This window comes from Buteo buteo, chromosome 12, assembly GCF_964188355.1.
Source record: "Buteo buteo chromosome 12, bButBut1.hap1.1, whole genome shotgun sequence".
Taxonomy (NCBI): domain Eukaryota; kingdom Metazoa; phylum Chordata; class Aves; order Accipitriformes; family Accipitridae; genus Buteo; species Buteo buteo.
In genome coordinates, this window is record NC_134182.1 from 31,218,516 (window position 1) to 31,238,806 (window position 20,291).

The 20,291-nt window shown below is 36.3% G+C and overlaps 1 protein-coding gene across 6 annotated transcripts in view; it reads right to left on the reverse strand.

Moving 5' to 3' along the window:
• Positions 1 to 8,864: 8,864 nt before the first annotated feature.
• RYR2 (ryanodine receptor 2) overlaps positions 8,865 to 20,291 on the reverse strand; it is a 455,131-nt gene continuing 443,704 nt past the window's right edge. For all 6 annotated transcript variants that reach the window (XM_075043205.1, XM_075043203.1, XM_075043202.1 and 3 more), the window contains 4 exons: positions 19,733 to 19,797; positions 18,316 to 18,416; positions 16,746 to 16,797; positions 8,865 to 15,026 (listed from right to left, as the gene is read on the reverse strand). In XM_075043205.1, coding sequence (XP_074899306.1) covers positions 14,931 to 15,026; positions 16,746 to 16,797; positions 18,316 to 18,416; positions 19,733 to 19,797 — 314 coding nt within the window. In that variant the 3' untranslated portion in view covers positions 8,865 to 14,930. The remainder of the gene's footprint in view (positions 15,027 to 16,745; positions 16,798 to 18,315; positions 18,417 to 19,732; positions 19,798 to 20,291) is intronic.

Below are 20,291 nucleotides of genomic sequence, written 5' to 3' on the forward strand. Positions count from 1 at the left end.
GGAGCCACCCCGGCAGCCTCTTCCCTGCTACCAAGCCCCACCACACAAACCCAAGCCAGTTGGGTATTTCTGGATACTGTTACATGAGCACCATTTTTCACCAAAGAGCTGTTTTCTTCAGCACCCAAGGAAGCATAAAGTCTGCTTTACTCATAAAGCACTTGGGAGGTAAAATGTATAATACCATCAACTCTGACTGTCCTCTCGTCCAACTTCCAAGAATCTCCAATTGTTTTAAAAATTAATTTCTTTCTGAAACGACGGAGGAAAAATGAAAAGCTCAATAACTGTGCCACATTCTGCTCCAGTGTGCCAAGGTGTTCCTCACTGAATGTGCCGCATTCCTCTCACTGAGCTGTGCAACACGTACCCATCAGAGGAACAGCAGATACCAGGCGACGGCGCACACCTGGGTCTCAGCCTGAACAGAAATTCAGATTCAGCTGGGCACTCACCTTACTCCGGGAATCAGACATCATGCTACGAGCCAAATGAACTAGATATAGACTGAGGGAAAAAATGACAAGTTCATGGGAGGTGCATAGAAGAACCAGAAAGAGAGTGTAAATCTCCAACATCCCATGGCACTGCCTACATCACCACATTTCCCCAGTTTTAATGCTTTGATTAATATTTTGTTTTAAATGCTGTATTTTCTAGACTGTGCCTTTGGAGGTTAAACTCTGCTGTTTTTTAAAAAACACTGCTATGTTTTGCTTTAGATATGCCTTAATGTTAACCAGCATTGACTTTGCATGGATGTGATGGAAATGCAGTAACTGATGTAACCTGTTATGTTTTCTTTCTTTTAATGGAAATATTAAATAACTGGTGTTCTTCTAGTGATATTATGGTGATTTCTTTTCCTTAAAAAAAAAAAAACAGTTTCTACCTCATTCCTAAAGCAATAATCGTGCTATTAAAAAGGACTGAAGTTGCTAACAAATGTCTACTTTCAAATTTTATATACACAAATTATTTATTTTTTCATCATCCTTATGTATCAGAGATGCCAGGCTACTTTTATATTATTCTATCTTCTATTACAGTGTAAAGAAGGAAGTTTTTGGTAGGAAGCATTGACCAGATTAATAGAGAGACCCTTCATTGTCCTTTCGGAAAATAAAGATGTCTCCTCATACTTCTCACTATCTTAAAAGCTAGAGGTCTGTTCAAAAATCTGTAAGATGTGTGGAAGCCTTCTGCTTTTTCAGCTTTCTTCCAGAACTCTAACAGTGGGGTTGAAGCGGTTCCGTTATTTCAGGGCATCACAAAGTCTCCGGAGTTCCCAGTGGGTAAATCCCGGTAATAATTGTGTTCAGCCAGAGAAGCTGAGATGATCATGTTCATGTCTCCGATTTCCCACTGGTCAGTCTGTGCTGCGTGCCTGGTGGTTGCATACAGTCAAACACATAAAAGAGGCTAAGTGTTTCCCAGCATGCAGGCCAGCTACTATCCGGCCTTTGAATTGCTTCAGCCACAACCAGACGGCATGCTAGAATCCTGCCACACAAACAGTGCCCAGGGATATATCTGCCCTCTACCATATTCTGCCGTTTCTAAAATTGTTGCAACACAACCATTTTCTCCTTCTATTCTAGTTTTATTTTGCAAGTCCCATTTAGCTAGAGGTTGCTCCCTGATCTGCTTAAAAAGACTCATTCTAAGTAAGTGTGATACAAACCCTGTATTTTAAATGTTGTTCCTTAAGGCAACAATTACATTTCAGAAACTTTACTACTGTATAAATGAGCTTTCATTTTTGATTGCTTTTCTACGCTTCTGTAGAAAGCATCTAACTGTCTAAGTAAGTCATTAAATAGACATTTTCTAAGTCATTCCCTTTTCCCAGAAAAAGTATTGATCATAATTACTGATCATCTTTCTTTCATTGATTATGGTTAGTTTGTGGATCTTGTTTTACTAAATTCATCTGCTTATTTCTGTGACCCCATGAATGCTTAAACTGCCTCCCAAGACAATCTGTTCTTACAATGGGAACACTCATAATTCGTGATTGCTCAATGCAACAAACCAATCTCTGAATTAACACCAGTATAAAGTACTTTTCTAAAAGCTTCTTAAAAGTGCTAACATCTTGAAATTGCAGAATAGCCAGACAAACTAGATGTACTAGTAGGTCTTTTCTAGAATTGTTATCCATTAACTTGACCTCAGAAGGAAAACCAACGTATTTTTAATGAAAAGGAATTCTGAGTTGCTATGAAATGTGACAAATGAGGATGCCACTGTAGTAGTATTTTCACTTCTTGCAAAGATAACACTGCAAGGAACCCATAAAAAGAAAGACATCAGCAATGGAGTCTTCAGACCAATTAAAAGGAGGTTGAATACAGCACAGCCAAAAGGAGAAAATACTATGGAAAATCATTAAAATGGCTGCACCACGTTAAAGAGATATTGCATGCCTTTAAATGTACCAGAGAATGGTTCTGTTCCACAACACATTAGTTCATAGGGCTTACTTTAAATGATTTTAAGAGAAACATGTCTTTACGCTACAAAAGGCTAAAATTCCTTTAATTCACAAATCCTGAACTGGAGCGAATAACAGAAACTAGGATGTTTTCAGTCATGCCTTTACAACACAAAAAGGGCCACACAATCTTCCCCCCAGCCCCTTGTCCTGCAATTTTCCTTCAACTAATCTGAGGAAACACATCCCTTGGCAACAGAAATTGAGCAGCGTTAAACGTATTTGCTTCCAGTTGTGTTAGGGAAGTTCCAGGGGTATCCCCCACCCCAGGCATTCTCCTCCCCCTCGCACCATAGGGAGGGACACCCCAGCTCAAGGTAACAGAAGGGACCTCGGCTTCAACAGCTTCAGTCTTTCCAGGCATTTTCTCTCTCTACTTACTGACCATCAATAGTCTTGACAGTACCTTACATCTAACGCTTCCACAGTTCCAATACTGGAGGCATTTGCAGTTTTCATGAGTGCTCAAACCAAAGAACGCTGAATGCTGAAGTATCCACAGCGCTGACTGACTGAGAAGAGATTCTGAGACAGGTATTTATAATCACAGAGTTTATATTTAATTTGTAAGTATTAATATGGGGATCAGATTTTTGGCTTCTAAAGCGATGCAAGAGCCGGCTGTGAGTCACAAGATGAAAGACACAACTTGGGATGCTTTTTGTGCCACAGTACCCACACATATTTCCTCCTGAGGACAAGGGGCATGTTTATAGGAGCACAGCTTAAGCTAAGGAGATCAGGGAAACCAGAATAAAAGCAGGATTTTTTAATTCTTTTAATAATTAGAACCCTACATACCAGAGATTTCCACTCAGATGAGGTTAAGCATTCACCTTATGTTAAATTCCTGCAGAATATACCCATAACACTTTGATGCATGCCAATACAGTCATTATACTGGGGTAGTATTGTTTCTACTCTTTCATTCTATGACATGTGAGAGATACGCATAAGGCACAATAAATTGCACATCTGCTCCCTAAGGACTGGTGTTATAGCCCTTATAGCAGCTTTGTCACATCCCAAACATTTCCAGAACAACCTCATGAAAGTCCAAGGACTGATTTAGCAGAATCTGTACAGCACTCAGTGGAGCCCTCAGTGTTGCTGAGGACCATGCTGTCAGTGTCTCCATATGCCCTTCCCCATATGCACTTCTCAAAATATTTTTTGATCTTCTTATAAAAGTTAGTTTTACTGAAGGTAAAATACTAGTTAATATAAAATGAATTAGTGTTTTAAATATCCAAAAATAATTTGAAGTGGATTTTTTTGTATGAACAGGTTTGCTAATCCTCTAGCACAGAATCACTTGGCAGCTTACAGACACAATGGCCTTATTAGCTTTTTTTTTTTTTAAATGTGTCATCTACAAACATTAAACAGGAAAGAAGAAAAGAATGAGAGCACTGAAATAATTTAGAAAATTATGTACATACTTGGCAGCCCTCACTGATCTTTTGAGTGACATGCTTTTCGTTAATGAGGGAAATTAAAACCAAAATTGCTGACCTAATAAGCAATAAGAGAATGCAGATAGGGGAAAAAAAAGCACATCTAAATTGCTTAACATTAAAATGTCAATTTCTCTGATATTTTTCTTCAGAGTAAGAGTTCATCCTTAGAATTAGCCAGAAAAAATTATTTATTTCTCTGTGTTTTTAATACGGAATCTACACTTTCTATTAGTGTACACATTTAATTAATTTAAGGAAATACATGATGCTGATTCTGAGTTGTCTAATTAAGAGTAGCTTAAAAATACTGAGAATAAATATGTACTGATAACACAATACAGTGAAATTAAATTGAATTATTTTCTAGTTTTAGGCATTCAGGAAATACTAACAATATATTTTAAAAATAATTCTTGACTAAAACAAAGGTTTTCTATCCCATAAAACTTGTTTTCACTGTAGGACTCTCATAAACGTACTTTGCAAGATCCACGTCTGACTGCTCTTTGCAATGATCTTGACAAGGTGACAATTTGCATTTGTTAAAAGAATACTGGACATTTTAGCTGGCTGTTCTTTCCAGATATAAGTATAAACAGACTTATAGTGTGATAGTAATGTGATAGGTTACAGGAGGATCTCTTGGGAAACAAAAAGGTAAAGGCCATGACAGCTGGCACAGAACCACAACCATGGCTTTGTCACATAGAAAGTATATACTCACATTATTACCTTTCAAGGGAGTTGTCCTATTCCTTTTCATGGATGAAAGTCAGACAATTTAAATCTTAGAATTATTTTCAGAATTTTTGAGAATGTAGAAATTGATTCCAGGTAAAAAAAAGTTAAAATATGTTACTCTACTGTTTAAAGCCCTTTCCATTTCCATTACCTTTCTAAATCACAGTGTACTTCTGAAAAAAAAAAAAAAAAAAAAAAAAGCAAGCCCTATACAGAATTTTAGAATAGATATTAACATACAACAGTGCAGTGGCTGTACTATATCTCACTAAATGGACACGAAGTCCAGCAACCTATATCCAGAATGAATTGTCTTCATAACTGGGTGCCTAGGGAAGACTAAGAACACATTTGATGTCTCCCTCTATGATAAGCAGTTACAACAAATACAAAACTCAAAATAGCAAATGAATTTTCACAGTAAGAGATGGTTAATTCAAACCTGTAACAAAGCTAAGTATGAAACAGGATTATTATTTACAATTATATTATTCTCTCTGTAATGAAATTAAGCTTTGTATATTGTACTGTTTACTCCCCCCCTGCCCCCCCCCCCCCCAAAAAAAATTGTCTTTAAAAACACAATATTGACATTTATAAAAATATATTCTCTTTGGAGAAATGCAGAAATATTTATCAGACCAATACTGGCTTCATGAATTTTTAGAAATGAAGAGACTGTTTTCCTTAGAAATTGATTAACTTTGGGGGCTGTAACACATTATTGTAACAATTATTCATAAGAAAGTCTGGGGAATTCAGAGTTTCACTTAAACTGTAAACAGGTATTGGTTTTCCAAGACTCAAAATAAAATAAACCTTTCTTCCTAATGTTTTCTTGAGCTTCTTCTATGCCTCCAAAGTAGACCAGCTTGATTAATTCATATTATATTAAGAATACAGGTAAATTGCAAAAGCAGTATACAGAAACAACAACCTTTTCAGGTCCAATTTTGAGTAAGTTAATTTAATTTAGAATATTCATTTAGGAGGGTACTGTATAATTTCACCATGTAATAGTATTCATAAAGTATCTAACAGTAACCATATGCATCAAACAGGCTCCTTTCCGTTACAAAAGTGTTAATTCTTCTCTAATTAGCATTTAGGCCAGAATTTCCCTTTTCCAGCTGGACAGGCCACACAGACGATTGCACAGGTAGGACTGTGTTCACTGCCATGTAACCAACTCTGTTGTATATGCATAGCACAGACAGTCAGAATACATACAGTAGGTTTGAGACTTCCTTTAATCTCATCACACACATTACTTCTTATATGTTTCTTATTTGTCCTTGGGTAAGTATGTAACTGGAATAATGTTCATTTTGTCAAAACAATTCACTTTGCCCACTCCTGGCCATTTATTTCCCTGAGGGCCATTCAGGACTGTGTAAAAGTTTTGTAGGTTGGCTTATTTATTTGTTGAGGATTGCCACCACCCTGCCTGCTATATTTGTTTGGAACCCTTCATTGCTCCCATGGAACTGGACAGGTACGTATCATCTCTCTGTCCACATCATGTCCACAGAGGAGAAGAAGGGAACACGTAACCGAGAAATATGGCACCCTAGATCCAGCTGCCTCAGCCAGAACTCATCTTGCCCTAACAAGCTTAGGTTAATTCTGGTGCATCACTTAGCCCCACTGGCTATAGTCTTGTACACTTCTGGAGCATATAACAATTTACATATAGTAAAGAAACAGGGATCTTGGGTAATAAAAATAATCCGAATCCTGGGAACGCAAATTAAGCCACAGAAAGATACAATGAGGATGCAAAGGCAAAAAGAGGGATCAGATAGTGTGACTAGGGCTCAGGGACACCTGAGTTTCATCCATCTACAGTGGTAAAACCACGAGCACAACAAATAAGTCTGTCTACTGGTCCTAGGTGCAAGCTGGTCAAAACAATGTCAGCATAGATGTTTCTACTTGCAACTCATGGTTAATCTGCAAGCTGGATAATTGGACCATAGTTCATCAAGAGTTGATCATATACGCAAAATGTTTACTACATGACAGCCTTATACAGTAAGTTCCTTTCACAGCTCTAGTTTTTGTAGCTTACATTGCCCCAGCTGACAAACTAAGCAGCAAACAATAGGAGGAAAACTTCATGTGAACTATTTTCTAACATTTCTCCCAGGCAGAAGCACATTTTGAGCAGTATTATTCAGACTAGCCCCTCAGCAGCTTATTTTAACCAGCCTTTTTTAACTCTGTTGGATTCCTATGGCAAGTAATTCATAGCCTGCACAAAAACGATCTGGCTGAAATGTGCGCATTAGTCTTGCAAGCATAAGAATTACCTTGATTTTTTAAAAAATCAAATAACTCCAGATAAGAGGCTACCGCAATTGCAGACTGTGCAAGGAATCCTTACAAAAACCTTATTATTTATGACAAAAAAGTAATTAATTATACATCAGTTCCATGAAGCATATACAAGCAACATTTTTACAGACCATAAATTATATACTTTGGAGATTGTCATGAGCACTTAGTACTGGAAAGTCTCTAGATATCCTGTATTTGCATACTATTTAGATGTTAAGGGTCATCCAGACAGGTAAAGATTTGGAAAAAGATAAAAAGAATTATTTCCATCTGGATATTAATCATAGCAGTCTGTGACTCTCCAGATGAGAATCTGAAAACATTTGTAGAAGCAAAATTTAAACAAGAAGCAGGCTTCTTAAACTGTGAAAGACTAAGAGTTAATATTACATTTTTCTCTGAAATATAACTCAGGATTATTTTGGCTTTTTTACATAACCACTTCCAAGCACTGCAAAGTATGTGATATTAGCCTCTTGATATGGGGCAGAAGTCTGAGCAAATAGAAAGTAAACTTGCCTCATTACAGTCAAGAATAATGCAGGCTGATCCAGGGACAGGTAAATTCTGAGATGATGGGTCTATCTTTACATTCTTATATTTAAATTATTATTAATTCGGCACTTGTCCATGCATAAAGCACCAGTGAAGAAAAGAAATTCAGTGTCTATATTTCCTGTCCCAAGCTTATTCCATTCTGTCATGTCTATTTAAACACTGAACAGTTTTCCAGATGTGCACAAAACAATATAAACTGCTGTTTTCTAAAACACTGTGCTCCAGAGAAAAGATAAATAATCATTTTACCTATCACTTGAATTGACTTAAAGCAGGACACATAGATGAGCATCAAGGATAATAATCTTCTTAAATAGCTAGGAACTATACTGAGTTTTGGGTTTTAACATTATATTAATATTCAATAGCAACAACTTGGTTTATTAACACCTTAGGGTAACATCGTGAAGCACTTAAAAACAGCTCAGTAGTTACATCAAATTTATGAGGCCACTTATTCTAGTATAGATTGTAGATAGCTAAAATGGTCACAGTATTCTACTTAGTGCCTCAAATTTTATCTTCTTTGGACAGAGCCCAAAATCAACTGCCTGCAATATGGTCCAGTCATACTAGTAGTTTATTTCCTAGTCAGTGGATACACTTCTTTCCTTCCATTTGGATGGACCACATGATAAAAGGATACGCCTTGCTGTCAGCACTGAGCAGCTGCCTAATTAATTTCACTTTAATTTCTTCTTAGGAGGAAGTGTCTGCAAGGGCCTGTGTATCAGCAGTTATAGCGGTATGCAGTCTGTCATCCTTTCCCCGGCCCCGAGGTCGACGGGGAAGGGACTCCCCCAGAACTGGATGCACTGAGCCTAGCTCGGGCACGCGACCGCGGGACAGCACAGCAGCCTCGCTGGATGCCACTGTTTAAGCCAGATGTCTTCCATTCTGCTACCTCCCTGCTGATCTGCACGACGGGCACAGTATGGCTCAAAGCTGAGAATAACACTTTCTTCACAATTACTGCAATTGATTAATCTCCAAAGAAATGTAATGACAGTTCATGAACCTTTGCTTCTTCCATTTCACTCACATCGCGTTCTATTCACTAGTAGTTTTTGCAAGACTGAAAATAATTTCAAGCCTTTTTATTTTATTTTTCCATTCCTTAAACTGCAGGAAGCAAAACGGCCGTGATGTCTTTGTGAGATACAGGGTGTCCACTTACTAAAAGCTCCTGAAGGAGTTTGATATTCCTGGATATTACATAACTTCACTATCCACTTTATCATAGCAACATTTTATAAACACTCAAAAAATCAAAGTATCCACCTTTTATTATAATGCATGCTTAACTGTAAAACAGTGAAGTCAGTTCTCAGCAGCTTTTCCCAGTCAAGTCAAATTACTTTCACATTGCTGCCTTTTCTTTACAAAATCTTCAGGCCTATTGACATAAATATCACACGCTAAAGTAAAAAACCCTCATACTTTGCTGAATTCTACCTTCTGCCACCATGTGTTACAGAAGATGAAGCTGCGGCAATCACAAGACTTTAGCACAGTGATGGTTGAGAGAGAAAGGAGTGTGACAGATCTGGGTTAATGCCCAATACCTAATTTTAAAGCAATTCGTAGCATTGTTCTAATATATCTCAAAAGCTGAGCAGGAAGGAGAAAAGATGCCAGGTATTTCTTTTGCTCATGAATGCAGAGTGATTAAATAACTGGATATTTTTCCTTCAAAGGCACAGGGTGGAGAAACTGTTGAAACATGCATCTTCATCTGAAATTCAAACACAGCAAGCTACAAAAATGCTAATGTTTTCCAAAGATTAAAAGCAAGCATATTTTCTAAATCTCATACACTAAGCGAACATTGATTAAAAATTAAAAAAATATTTGTAATGAAATGGAGCTTGAGGGATTTTATGCAACAGTAATCTACTGGAGGGAAAAAAAAAAACCAGAAAAAAAGAATATACTTCAAAAAAGCTTGCTATGCATAAGGCCAACTAACTTCTCTTCCTACACGTTTTTTTCTTCTCAGTTACGCTGCTTGCAGAAAACCTAGTAAGTAGGCAGCTGATGAATTTTTCACCATTACCTATTCTGTTCCTGATATTATCCTACTGTAAACTTCACCTTTCCTGTCCATATACTGAATCTATGTATTGTCTCTTCTCCTTTGCTCAGGCTTTCAGCTCTTGAAGGCTAGAGACTATAGTTTTGTTATGAATACGTATGGCAGCTGACACCATCACACCTTAATTCTTGGTTTGGATCCTGAAGCTCACTTATAGCACAAAAAAAAGATTTTTAAACAACTCATACAAACCTTAAAAAATGAATTTATATCTACCTAAAACCAAAAAAAACCCTGCTCCATAAAAATTCTGGTTTTCAACCCTTTTCATTTATAAAGCTATTTTTAGAAAAGCTTGTTATCTGTGTATTTTCTAGACATCATCTAGTATTGCAGAAAAACTTACACATCTTAAGAGTTTAACAGGAAACATAGAAGTTCCATCACAACAGTTAGTGCAGAAGCAGAACTCATCAAAGGTTTCACGACGAAATCCCACTTCTCAACAGATGAAAGAAATACCTTTCTTTCATATTCTCTACTTCTTATGCTATTTTTTTTATCTAGCCATTTTTTCTTTTACTTCAGGACTTTCCATGCTCTAATTCTCCCTGGGTGGTTCTATTTTTTCAATGCATTCAACTCATGCAATTTCCTTCTGTTCTACTAGCACTATGTAAAGAACAATTAATCAAAACCTTTTGATTTATTTCAAATCTCAAATTGCATGATCCAGCATCATTTAGCCACCTTTCAGTGTTCCAAAGGTCCTTATTTAACATATATCTAAGAGAGGGGTATTTTGTCTGTATAACTGCAACTTCTATCAAGCAACTACATCTTGCACGCAAACTTGGAGCACTTCCACAAAGGACTGATAGCAAAGACCTTCAGTTTGTTGTTAATTGTGAATTTTTGAGCTTTTTCCCCTTACATTTCAGACATTTCAAAACCTTTTTCAGGAGAACTTTAGCTCAGATCTTCCCATCCAACACCAAAATGTACAGGTCAAACCTTTGTAACTGCAGAACAGCCCATGGCAATGTTATTACAAAAGCAAGCTGTTCATATAAAAAATTGCCTCAACTCTTGACCTCCATTGGCATGGCCGAATGATGCTGTTTGGCTACCAGAGATCTTCAACAGCTGCTGAGAAGGGTCGTCTTTACTACCTAAGAGATACATCCTTTTTCCTAAACAAATATCCAAACAAACAAAAAGATAATTGTGAAGAAAACTAGAAAGAAGAAATTAACATAGGTACAGTTAAAACACTATGCAGATGTTAGAGAAAACCCTAATCCAGGAAACACATAACAAGGGCCTTCAAAAAAAGAAAAAAGCAATGAGGCAGCTGCAAAAAAAAAAAAAAAAGCTCACCTAGAAATCAGTATCTGTGCTTAAATATCTTACAAATCTTGAGTAAGAAGTGACTGTAAGATAATATAATTTGAAATTCTATTTGCAGCCAAGCCTCTATGGTTTAGCATGGCTTCAGAAAATCTGAAGAAAACTGAAAAACAAGCAAATAAATATACACATAGAAGTGGCTATGACGTAAGAAGAGAGATTGAAGGAGCTACATTTATGAGCATAAATATTAGACAGGTTTAACCAAAGAACATACCCACCCATGGTCTCTGTGACATGTCTTATCCTTTGACAGAGACTGACACACTCTACTTTAGAAAATAAAACACCCTAGAAAATATTACATCTTATGAATACAGGTGATTGTGTAAATAAAGGGAATTATTCAGTGCCTCTGAAGATGGCAGGAATGTTATCAAAGGACTTATAGAAAGAAACATTAATGCAATTCATAAGCAAAATGCTATTATTCATTAATAAGAGTCCTGTAATATTAGGAAGATACTACAAATGAAAATATTCAACAACAATTTAAATAGCACATTAGTGGCCAAGATGAAGGGGATTAGTCTTGCAGTAATGCATGGGCCAAGGATATTACAGGTCCCTTTTCTTGTCTTCTATTTTTTGTAATTGTCTCAGTAAAAAAAAACAAACTTAAGCTTCAAAGTTTTAGGGAAAGACATAAGAACAGAGTATTGGAAGAAGGTGTAACAAATGTCAGGTAACTCAAGTCTAAGTGGAACAGTATATAAATGGGTAACAATTTCCACAAATGAATCACACCTCAACTACTCTTTCACCTTACTTAGCTTTTCCATTGCCATTCATTCCTTTGTTTCTTTGCCGAAATCAACATGTATGTGCTAGGATCATCAGTTTTAGAGCTCTTCTCAGTTTTCTCAGCATTCAGAAGTAAACAGCAACAATTCTCTCTCTGCTATCTTCAACAAAGGGCAAGAATTCCTCCTGAAAATTACAGTTTTACTGACACAATCGTGAAACTCAGCTAACAGCTGAAAAAAACATTAGCATACACAAACGTGTGTAAGTATAACCTTATCTTAAATATCACATGCATAAGCACTACAATTGAATTTCTTGGATTTAAAACTGCAGTTTTCAAGTGACATATTATCACCATCACCTGCTCTTGTACATTGTGCTAGTACATAGGACACATATGTCAATGTTAATTTCTTTTGAAACAACTATTAAAGCAGCGAATTGTCTGTATTGGTTGGCTGTGTTCATATGACTCTTTTACAACGCAAAATTCGAAGAAGTTGCATTTGTCACAGTAAGTTCAGTAATTTTTAATAAAATCTAAGAATTCACTTCAACTTTGTCTTTGGACACCACAGTCTGTATCACATAGTCTGTGGCCTGCCTGAATAATATTATCCTGTTAAAAGCACACATTAGTGTCAGAAACAGTGTGAGTCACAGAAAATGCACACTTTTAAAATAAACCAGTCTCCTATGACATGTACTCTTATTTTTAATTTCAAAGTGAGTTTCTTTTCTTGAATTAGATGTCTCATGTGTTAAGAAAAAGGCTCTCAGTGGCAAGTTTTGTGCACTGAACATACAGGAAATGCCAAGTTTCGGGAACTCACAGAAAGTTTACAGCCACTGCAGAGGGGACAACATGAACCAAGCTCTGAAGGTCTGCCAAAGCCAGTTCCCGTCCTTTTTCAGTAGTGAACACCAAGCCTGCAAACTCTCATGAACCAGTTCTTAGCTGTAGGAATTTGCTTCTGTGAAAGCTAAAATTAATTTAATAAATGAAGAGTTTTCACACTTAAAAAGAAACTTTTTTGCATCACCATATAATCAGTAGATCTCATCCTGAAAGATTCTAGTGTTTAAGTGTGGCTTCACATGTATTTGTTAAACAGCATACTGGATTCAACAGCAAGGACGCCCCAGAAGCTTTGTGACATGGAAGTTGAGGTTAAAGAAACATGTCACTTTTATTCTGGTACTTGCCTACAAAGCCCAATTGAATTTGTTTTCAAGACAAGAGGACCTTGAAGTATTAGTCAGAATCATTAGCTACATATTTCTGCCTCTGTGTCAAGCAACGACTATTCTCATGTTGTACACCCAAAAAGTAACAACATTGCAATTGCCTATTTCTAAATCTTCCCTGCAAATCCCAGAAAGGCTGATTAAAAGTGTTTTATGGAGTTGTGCCAAATACGGAGGAAACAAAGCTGGAATGAATACTCCAAATGAAGTGGGGATGGCTTAAAACCTGAAAACAAATTGTAGCTGCTGTACCTGCCCCTCCCACCATCACCAGCCTGCCCAGCCTCTGGCCTCAAATATTGTAGAATTTGAGAGAATGTTACCAGAATCCTAATCAGGATCCCAATTTCAGAGTAGTAATATTCACAATCTGCTGAACTGAAAGCCTGGCTTTTAAGAACACAGAATTAGTATTTTTAGAGGATTATTTCTTTAGTTATAAATTTTCTTAGTTATAACTGAATACTGATACAGACAATTTATTTTATGACAAAACTATGGCCTGTAAAGAAATAAGGTGGAGCAACAGAACAGCAAGAAATCCAGGAGAAAAAAAAAACCACAAAAACAACCCCAAAAACTTTCATTAAGGAAACAGTAGCTTAATCCTGCTTTGAAGTGGGTGTAATTAATTCAGGGATTAATAAAAAGACTCCATAACAAAGATCTCAAATGCTACCAAAACCAGCTTGTTTCCATTCTGAATCTCTCTTTTTATTTGTAAAGACTGGCATTACAATTGAAAAGGACTCAAAATGGAGTGATGTACACATCATTGGTGTTTCATGATGCAACTGATGGAGTCCCTGAATGGATATTGCTTCAGCTTTGCTTTTAAAAAATAATTTAACAAGAAAATCTTCAACTCCACTATTGATCACAGGTGGCAGAAATGAAAGAAAGGAAAAGAAAAGAAACCAAAACTACTGTTAAATTCATAACATATACATTGTTGGCTGATGACACTTGTTCCAGATGTACAATAAAGCCCACAACACTTTATTACTATGGATATAATTATTGTGAATGTTTTTTCATGTTGATCAACTTGCTTCTGAAGGTTGTTTTTTTGATTGTTTTAAACTTGCATAATAAACATGCAATGAAACATTTCTTGTTAAAGTGTTTTTTGCAGTCGTCTTGTTTTCATACAAAGATTTCATAAAGTTGCAGTGTTGTATCAGAGCATTACCAAAATAAGAGCAAAAGCTAAAGAGGAAGGTAAATGTGAAATGAACTCGATGAAAACAACCTAATCTTGTCCTGAGACACTCCAGTCTTATTAAAAAGATGTGCACAATCAAATTCCTTCCTCCCAAACCCACCAAAACCACAAAATAAATATTAACTTGGAAGAAAGGGAAGACAAAGAAAAAAAAAAAAAAGATGTCATCATGCACTCGTCTTCTGCATAGCTCAACCCACATATAGTAAGGCACTATTTCCCCACAACTTAGTGTCCACAACAATCTTTTACAGTGCTCTGCGAACTATATATAGTTCCTTCCAGGATGATGAAATAAACAGATTGAATGAGTGTTGCTACCATGTCACCCCATGTGTGATCTTATAGACAAGGGCATCATCTGGCAGTTTCAGAAATAAGCTGTCTCAAGTCTCTTCTTATGTGTGCATGTTATGTATAGGGGTATCTTTTGTGTGTGTGCAAGTGGTTGGTTTGTTTTCCAGAGTTGCTGTTATTTTTCATTGTTCTTTACTCCAGTGTTCTCAAAGCAAATACACAAGAAAATAAAAGCGCAGTTGGGTCATTAAAAACAGAGCTTTGGTGCTCCAAAAAGCACACAGCTTTGGGGATTTAAGAAATCTGTTGGATATTCCCAAAAGACTTGGGAAATACATGGACATATTTTTGTCTGGAAATCCTCATCTCTGCTTAATTGAGCTGGTCTTCATACTGTTTTCGGAAGCAATCACCAGCAGGGAAAAACTCCCAGCACCGTTCTTGATACATTTTCCATACATAGGATTCCTGAAAGAAACACAGTTTAAATAATTTAACTTGATTCAATGAGAAAGCACCAACCATTTTTTTTTCTCTTTTATTTATATACTGTTTCACTTTTTTGATTCTGTCATGTCAGGTTGTTTTATATCAATCTACAAAATCACGTTAATGATTTTATCAGTTTAGAGTAGCTTTTAGACTTTTGTCACCTAGTCAAAAAGCACTACAGAAACACATAGAAGAGGACCAGGTAGTTTAGCTCTTATTGCATACCCAGTAGCACTGTAAAGCTCAATTAAAGCTGTCGCGAGACAAATACCAGGGTAAGCAGAATATTTTCTGTCGTAGAAATTTGACTGAATTTCTGCATCTGTCATTTAAAAACATATCTACACAAAATACATAAAACATAAAATACATTAAAGGTATTTCTTAGAAAAGCAGTATTTTCTGAAAAAGTGGTCTTTTTTTTTTTTTTCTGATTATTTGTTCAGGTAAAGCCCTGTCTCTAGACAGTCTGGAGAATAGTAAAGGATATGTCAGTTTATTTCCACTTTAATCACACCACTTAAATGTGCTTTTTATTATACAAATTCCATGGTAGAAAGGAAATGTATTACACAAGTTAAAGAATCATTTAGGTTGGAAAAGACCTTTAAGATCATCAAGTCCAACTGTAAACCTAACACTGCCAAGTCCACCACTAAACCATGTCCCTAGAAGTTACGCAGTATGAAGTACTCTCAATTTTCAAATTATCAGCTAACAGTATCACAACTGAATAGTTAGTAGAAATCTGGCTTCAGTGAATATAGTAGGACACACTGTATGCCAAGAAAAAAGAAAAATCAAATAGAAGAGACTTTTTAATAGATCTCATTTAACATTAAATACCCAAATGACAAATGGATGCTCAAAAATATCAAAGCAAATACATAAAATCTGATATTGGACAAGGCTGAGATTTATGCAAAAAAGATTATTATAATTGCCCAGTACATCCATCAGAGTTCAGAAAGAGTAAGCTACATAGATTTATAGCAAATCATCCCTCTAACACAAATCTGTAGGGCTACGTATATGATGCTTTTCAGGTTTTTGTTTTCTGATCTGTAACGCAGGAACATTTGCTTAGTCAGCTGCAAGACTACCACTAGAAAACAAAAAGTAGTCTGTAAATTTGATACATTTTTTTGCTAACTTTAAGTATACTTAAAGGAAGTTGAAGGAAGCACCAGAAGTTTGAAAGAACAGCAGCAAAGAAGAAACATCCAGGGAAACTTCTCTCACAGGTTTCATTTTAAACATATGCACAAGCTCTTTCATATGGATTTATCCAGGAATGTAGCCAAAGAAGATTACATATAGATAATAATAAAAGACAAGAACTATTAAAAAAGAATCAACAGGGAGAAATGAAGAGTGCTGCTTTCAGAGGATGCTTAACTGTTCTGTTTCTCTTTTTTTTGTTTATAGTCTGTATTTATATTTTGTGGAAGTAACAATTTAAGAATAACAGGTCAGATAACAAAATAGAAATAGAAAGTACCACAGAATTGATGCTCAATTTAACATTAAGCAACCAAAGCCCTAAAAATTGTTTAGAAGAATGAGAATTAAATTACATACCATATAGGGAGCTATTCATTAGAATACTCTTAGTTTTGCCAAGCCTGAATGAATTTTATTTTAGAATCAGTCTTAATTACTAACTGTTGACATTCATAGAGTTGTTTAACCCACCTGTCCTGTATGCTCTGTTTCATCTTTGTTAATAAGATACATCAGAAAAAACCTACAAGCAAAGAAATGGCTATTATGAATACAGTATTTGGAAGCATTAGGCAACCCACAGAGGGATGGATATTTTTCAGTATGTACAGTGGTAATGCTGTTCATGGACTTAGAAGTTCCAGAGTTCTATTTATGATAATACTCCAGACACATTAAACATACTTTCCTGACACTGCTGACGTTCACTCTTCGTTCAATGAATAGTTTGCTAAAATGCAAGAAATTCAGTTTGATTCACAGTAAATAGCAACTCTGTATAAATGAAGATTTTCTAAGCTTTCTGATCTGAAAATTATAACAGACATTTTCTTGCCCATGAACACCAACTTGGAAACAGACAGAGGACAGTCGTTGGAACTTTTTTTCCTCTCACCACAATGAATAAGAAATGCTGAAGAAATTAAGAGATTTCTCCTATTGAAATTATAGGTAGAGGATATTTTACCAGTGTATGTAACTCAAGATCAACATGAGCAGAAAAGAATTTGTAATTTTAAAAATACATTAGTCTTGGGGTTTTGAGATATCTGACAGACACTAGGTGATGATTTCAAGATTTCACTCATAATAAACATTCTCTCCAAACATATGTAAAAATATAAAACATGATCATGCACAAAAATATCAAAAAACATTTCCTTAGGATGATGGACTTTAAGTATGCTATCGTGTGTTATTTGTTTAGTACTTTGTAAACAGGAACAAAATCCCACATGATGGTGCTTTTAACATATTTTGTTTGCACAACCTATTTCTCAGGTGGAATTTCTTTATAGGGATGTTTGACTTTACAGTCTCATTATTTTGTGCACATACAGTGCTAGTTTATAGACACAAAGACACAATCCACCCATTGCTTCATGCTGACAGCACTAGCATAAAATACACTTTGGCACTGGATTTTCATAGGTATTTGACAGGAGAGGAACAGTATGATACAGTGATTGTAGACCTGATAAATGGTTTTATTTCCAGATTTAAAAAGACTGAGTTTAGTGGTCACTGTTGCTCTGCTTGGATTTTCCAAAGGTGGACCTGATGCCCTTGGTGTGATCCCTCCCCTCCCTAGCTCCTTGTTTCAGTTCCCCTACCACCCTTTGTCCCAGGTTCTCTTGGTCAGCCTCAGCACTCCACTCAAAATATTTTGTCCAATGTAAGTTTTCCCTCTCTTGCCTTACTCCTTTGCTTGTGCACTCTCTCCATCAGACTCCAGGCCAGGTCATACCATTCCTCTGTACCTTACACAACACATTCAATTTTACAACGCCTCCACAGCCACATACTAAGTTCCCCGTTTCCATCTCTTAGCTCACACAAGCTTGGTGTGTCACAACCAAGCTGGGAACAAGATAATGAAGTTTGTTCATTCCTTGCTGCCATCGTCACAGAATTATATATTCAGACAGTGCGCATCAAAGCCAAACAGTACTGACTCTTACTTATGCAAGAGAGCTATCAGGTACTTGCAAAGGGTGCATGGGTCATGAGTTAGTGAGAAGCTAATTTTTACTGTACTCACAAATAATTGGCCAAGTTGTGCTCCTGTAGTGTGTGTGTTTCAAAGCCATGGGGCACTGTATCAAAGTAGTCATTTCCTATTCCACAGATAAAGCACTTTGTCTAAAAGAAAGAATACAGAGCACTTCAACACTATATATAACCCTGCCCCCCTTTGAGAAAAGGCCAATAAAAATGTAACAATTTCCTTGAAAATGGCAATGCATCATGTATAATATGTGCTGAACAAAAGGCTTTTCTTTTAATGATTGGGACTGGATACCTCAGTCAAAACACCTGAATAGAAGTTTAACTGACATGAGAGTAGCTTCTTACTGTTTAAACAAAAAAAACCAAAAAACAACAACAACAAAATCTTTGCCAACTGTAAGTGAATGGGAATCAGGAGACAGAATGGCATACAGTGGTCAAAGCTGACTTTTTTTTTTTCCCTTTAACACTGTAGGTAGCGCTCACTGTAACATATGGCAACATGTACCTCAATGCCTGCTGTGCTTGTCCAGCTGAAACTGAATTGCTCAAAGTTTAGATTAGAAAACACAGTAGGTTTGCAACACTTTTCTGAGTTCTTATAGTCGCACTTAAATGACAGAACAGAAAACCACCAAGTACAGGATACTTTCACACATAGATTAACCGAAGAAGATTACATCTGAGATGAACTGTAACATGACAGTGTTAGCACCCTGTGTTAGACACCTCTAGTCTGAAGATCCAAAAGACTTAAATAGCCACAGATATGTAATTCATTATAATATAGAGCAACGTAAAAAGATTTTTCTTGTTTACAGAAAAGAAGATACAGGGATTGGTCTAAACTTTAAAAAGTCATGAGAAAATAAGCTGTTAGGCTTTTTATCTGCATTTTTGTTAACTTATAACTGACAGCAAAAAACTGGCCACACTTGATCTGGAGGTATTAAAAAAATCCATACTAGGAATTAGCAAACAAATCCAAAATATGCTTAGAGTATCAGTTTAGACAACCTGGCTTTGTGTCCCATGCAAAGACTTATGCAACATAGCAGCTAGCACCTGTCAAAGCATAGCATACCTCTTTCACAGGAGGCAGCGAAGAGTGGTAAAATGCTATTCAGAACCTGGATGCTAGCAGAGTTTTTTCTTCATAAAATTGTCTAAAAAGAATTTTATTGGGCACTAACAGAACTACTTAAGTTCGTATATTTTAATAGATACAAGAAGTCAATTAAAAAAAAGTCGGTTGTTATTTCCATCTAATGGACTGAGATATGAGAGTACAATCTCATCCAGGATGTTGTATGATATTGGACCGTGTACAGAACTGCATTTTCCTCTTAGTTTAAGAAACTATCCACTAGGTAGATCACATTTGGATTGAAAACAGATATTCATGAAACCTGAAAATAGGGTATGGTTCACCAACTGGATGTTCTTACCTCCATGTCTTCCTTAACTTGCTCTTGCTGATCTCTTAACTCACCAAAAGCATCAATAATTAAACCTAGGGTTTAAGTTAAAATGACAGTTAATGTTCAAGAACAGAACTGTGACAAAGAATATTTGGAAATACAGGGATAACTCTGACAAAGAATATTAAACGAGAATCTTGTGGAGAAATAATAGAAGCCAATATACATTCCAAAGACCACAAAAACAACTCAATACAGGAAGAAAAATGAGCAAGTCAAAGAAAATGGCTACCAGTAACATGGTTGGCAGTACCATTTGGAATTATAAAATGGGACAAGCAGACTTCTGTTTTATTGACAGTGCTCTAATCCTGACTCAGTACCTAAAGGTACGTGGTTTTTACAGTGATGGAGGCTTTACTATAGAAAGACTACTACTATACTTTTAACAGAGTTCAGGGATTTATTACATGGCAGATGCAGAGAGGCTCACAGCTCTGTGCATCCTCTCTCATTATAGTTGTCACGTAGTATGAGGTTCCACTGTCAGAGCTCTACAGAAGTAAGGGGTCATTTCAGGGAGATA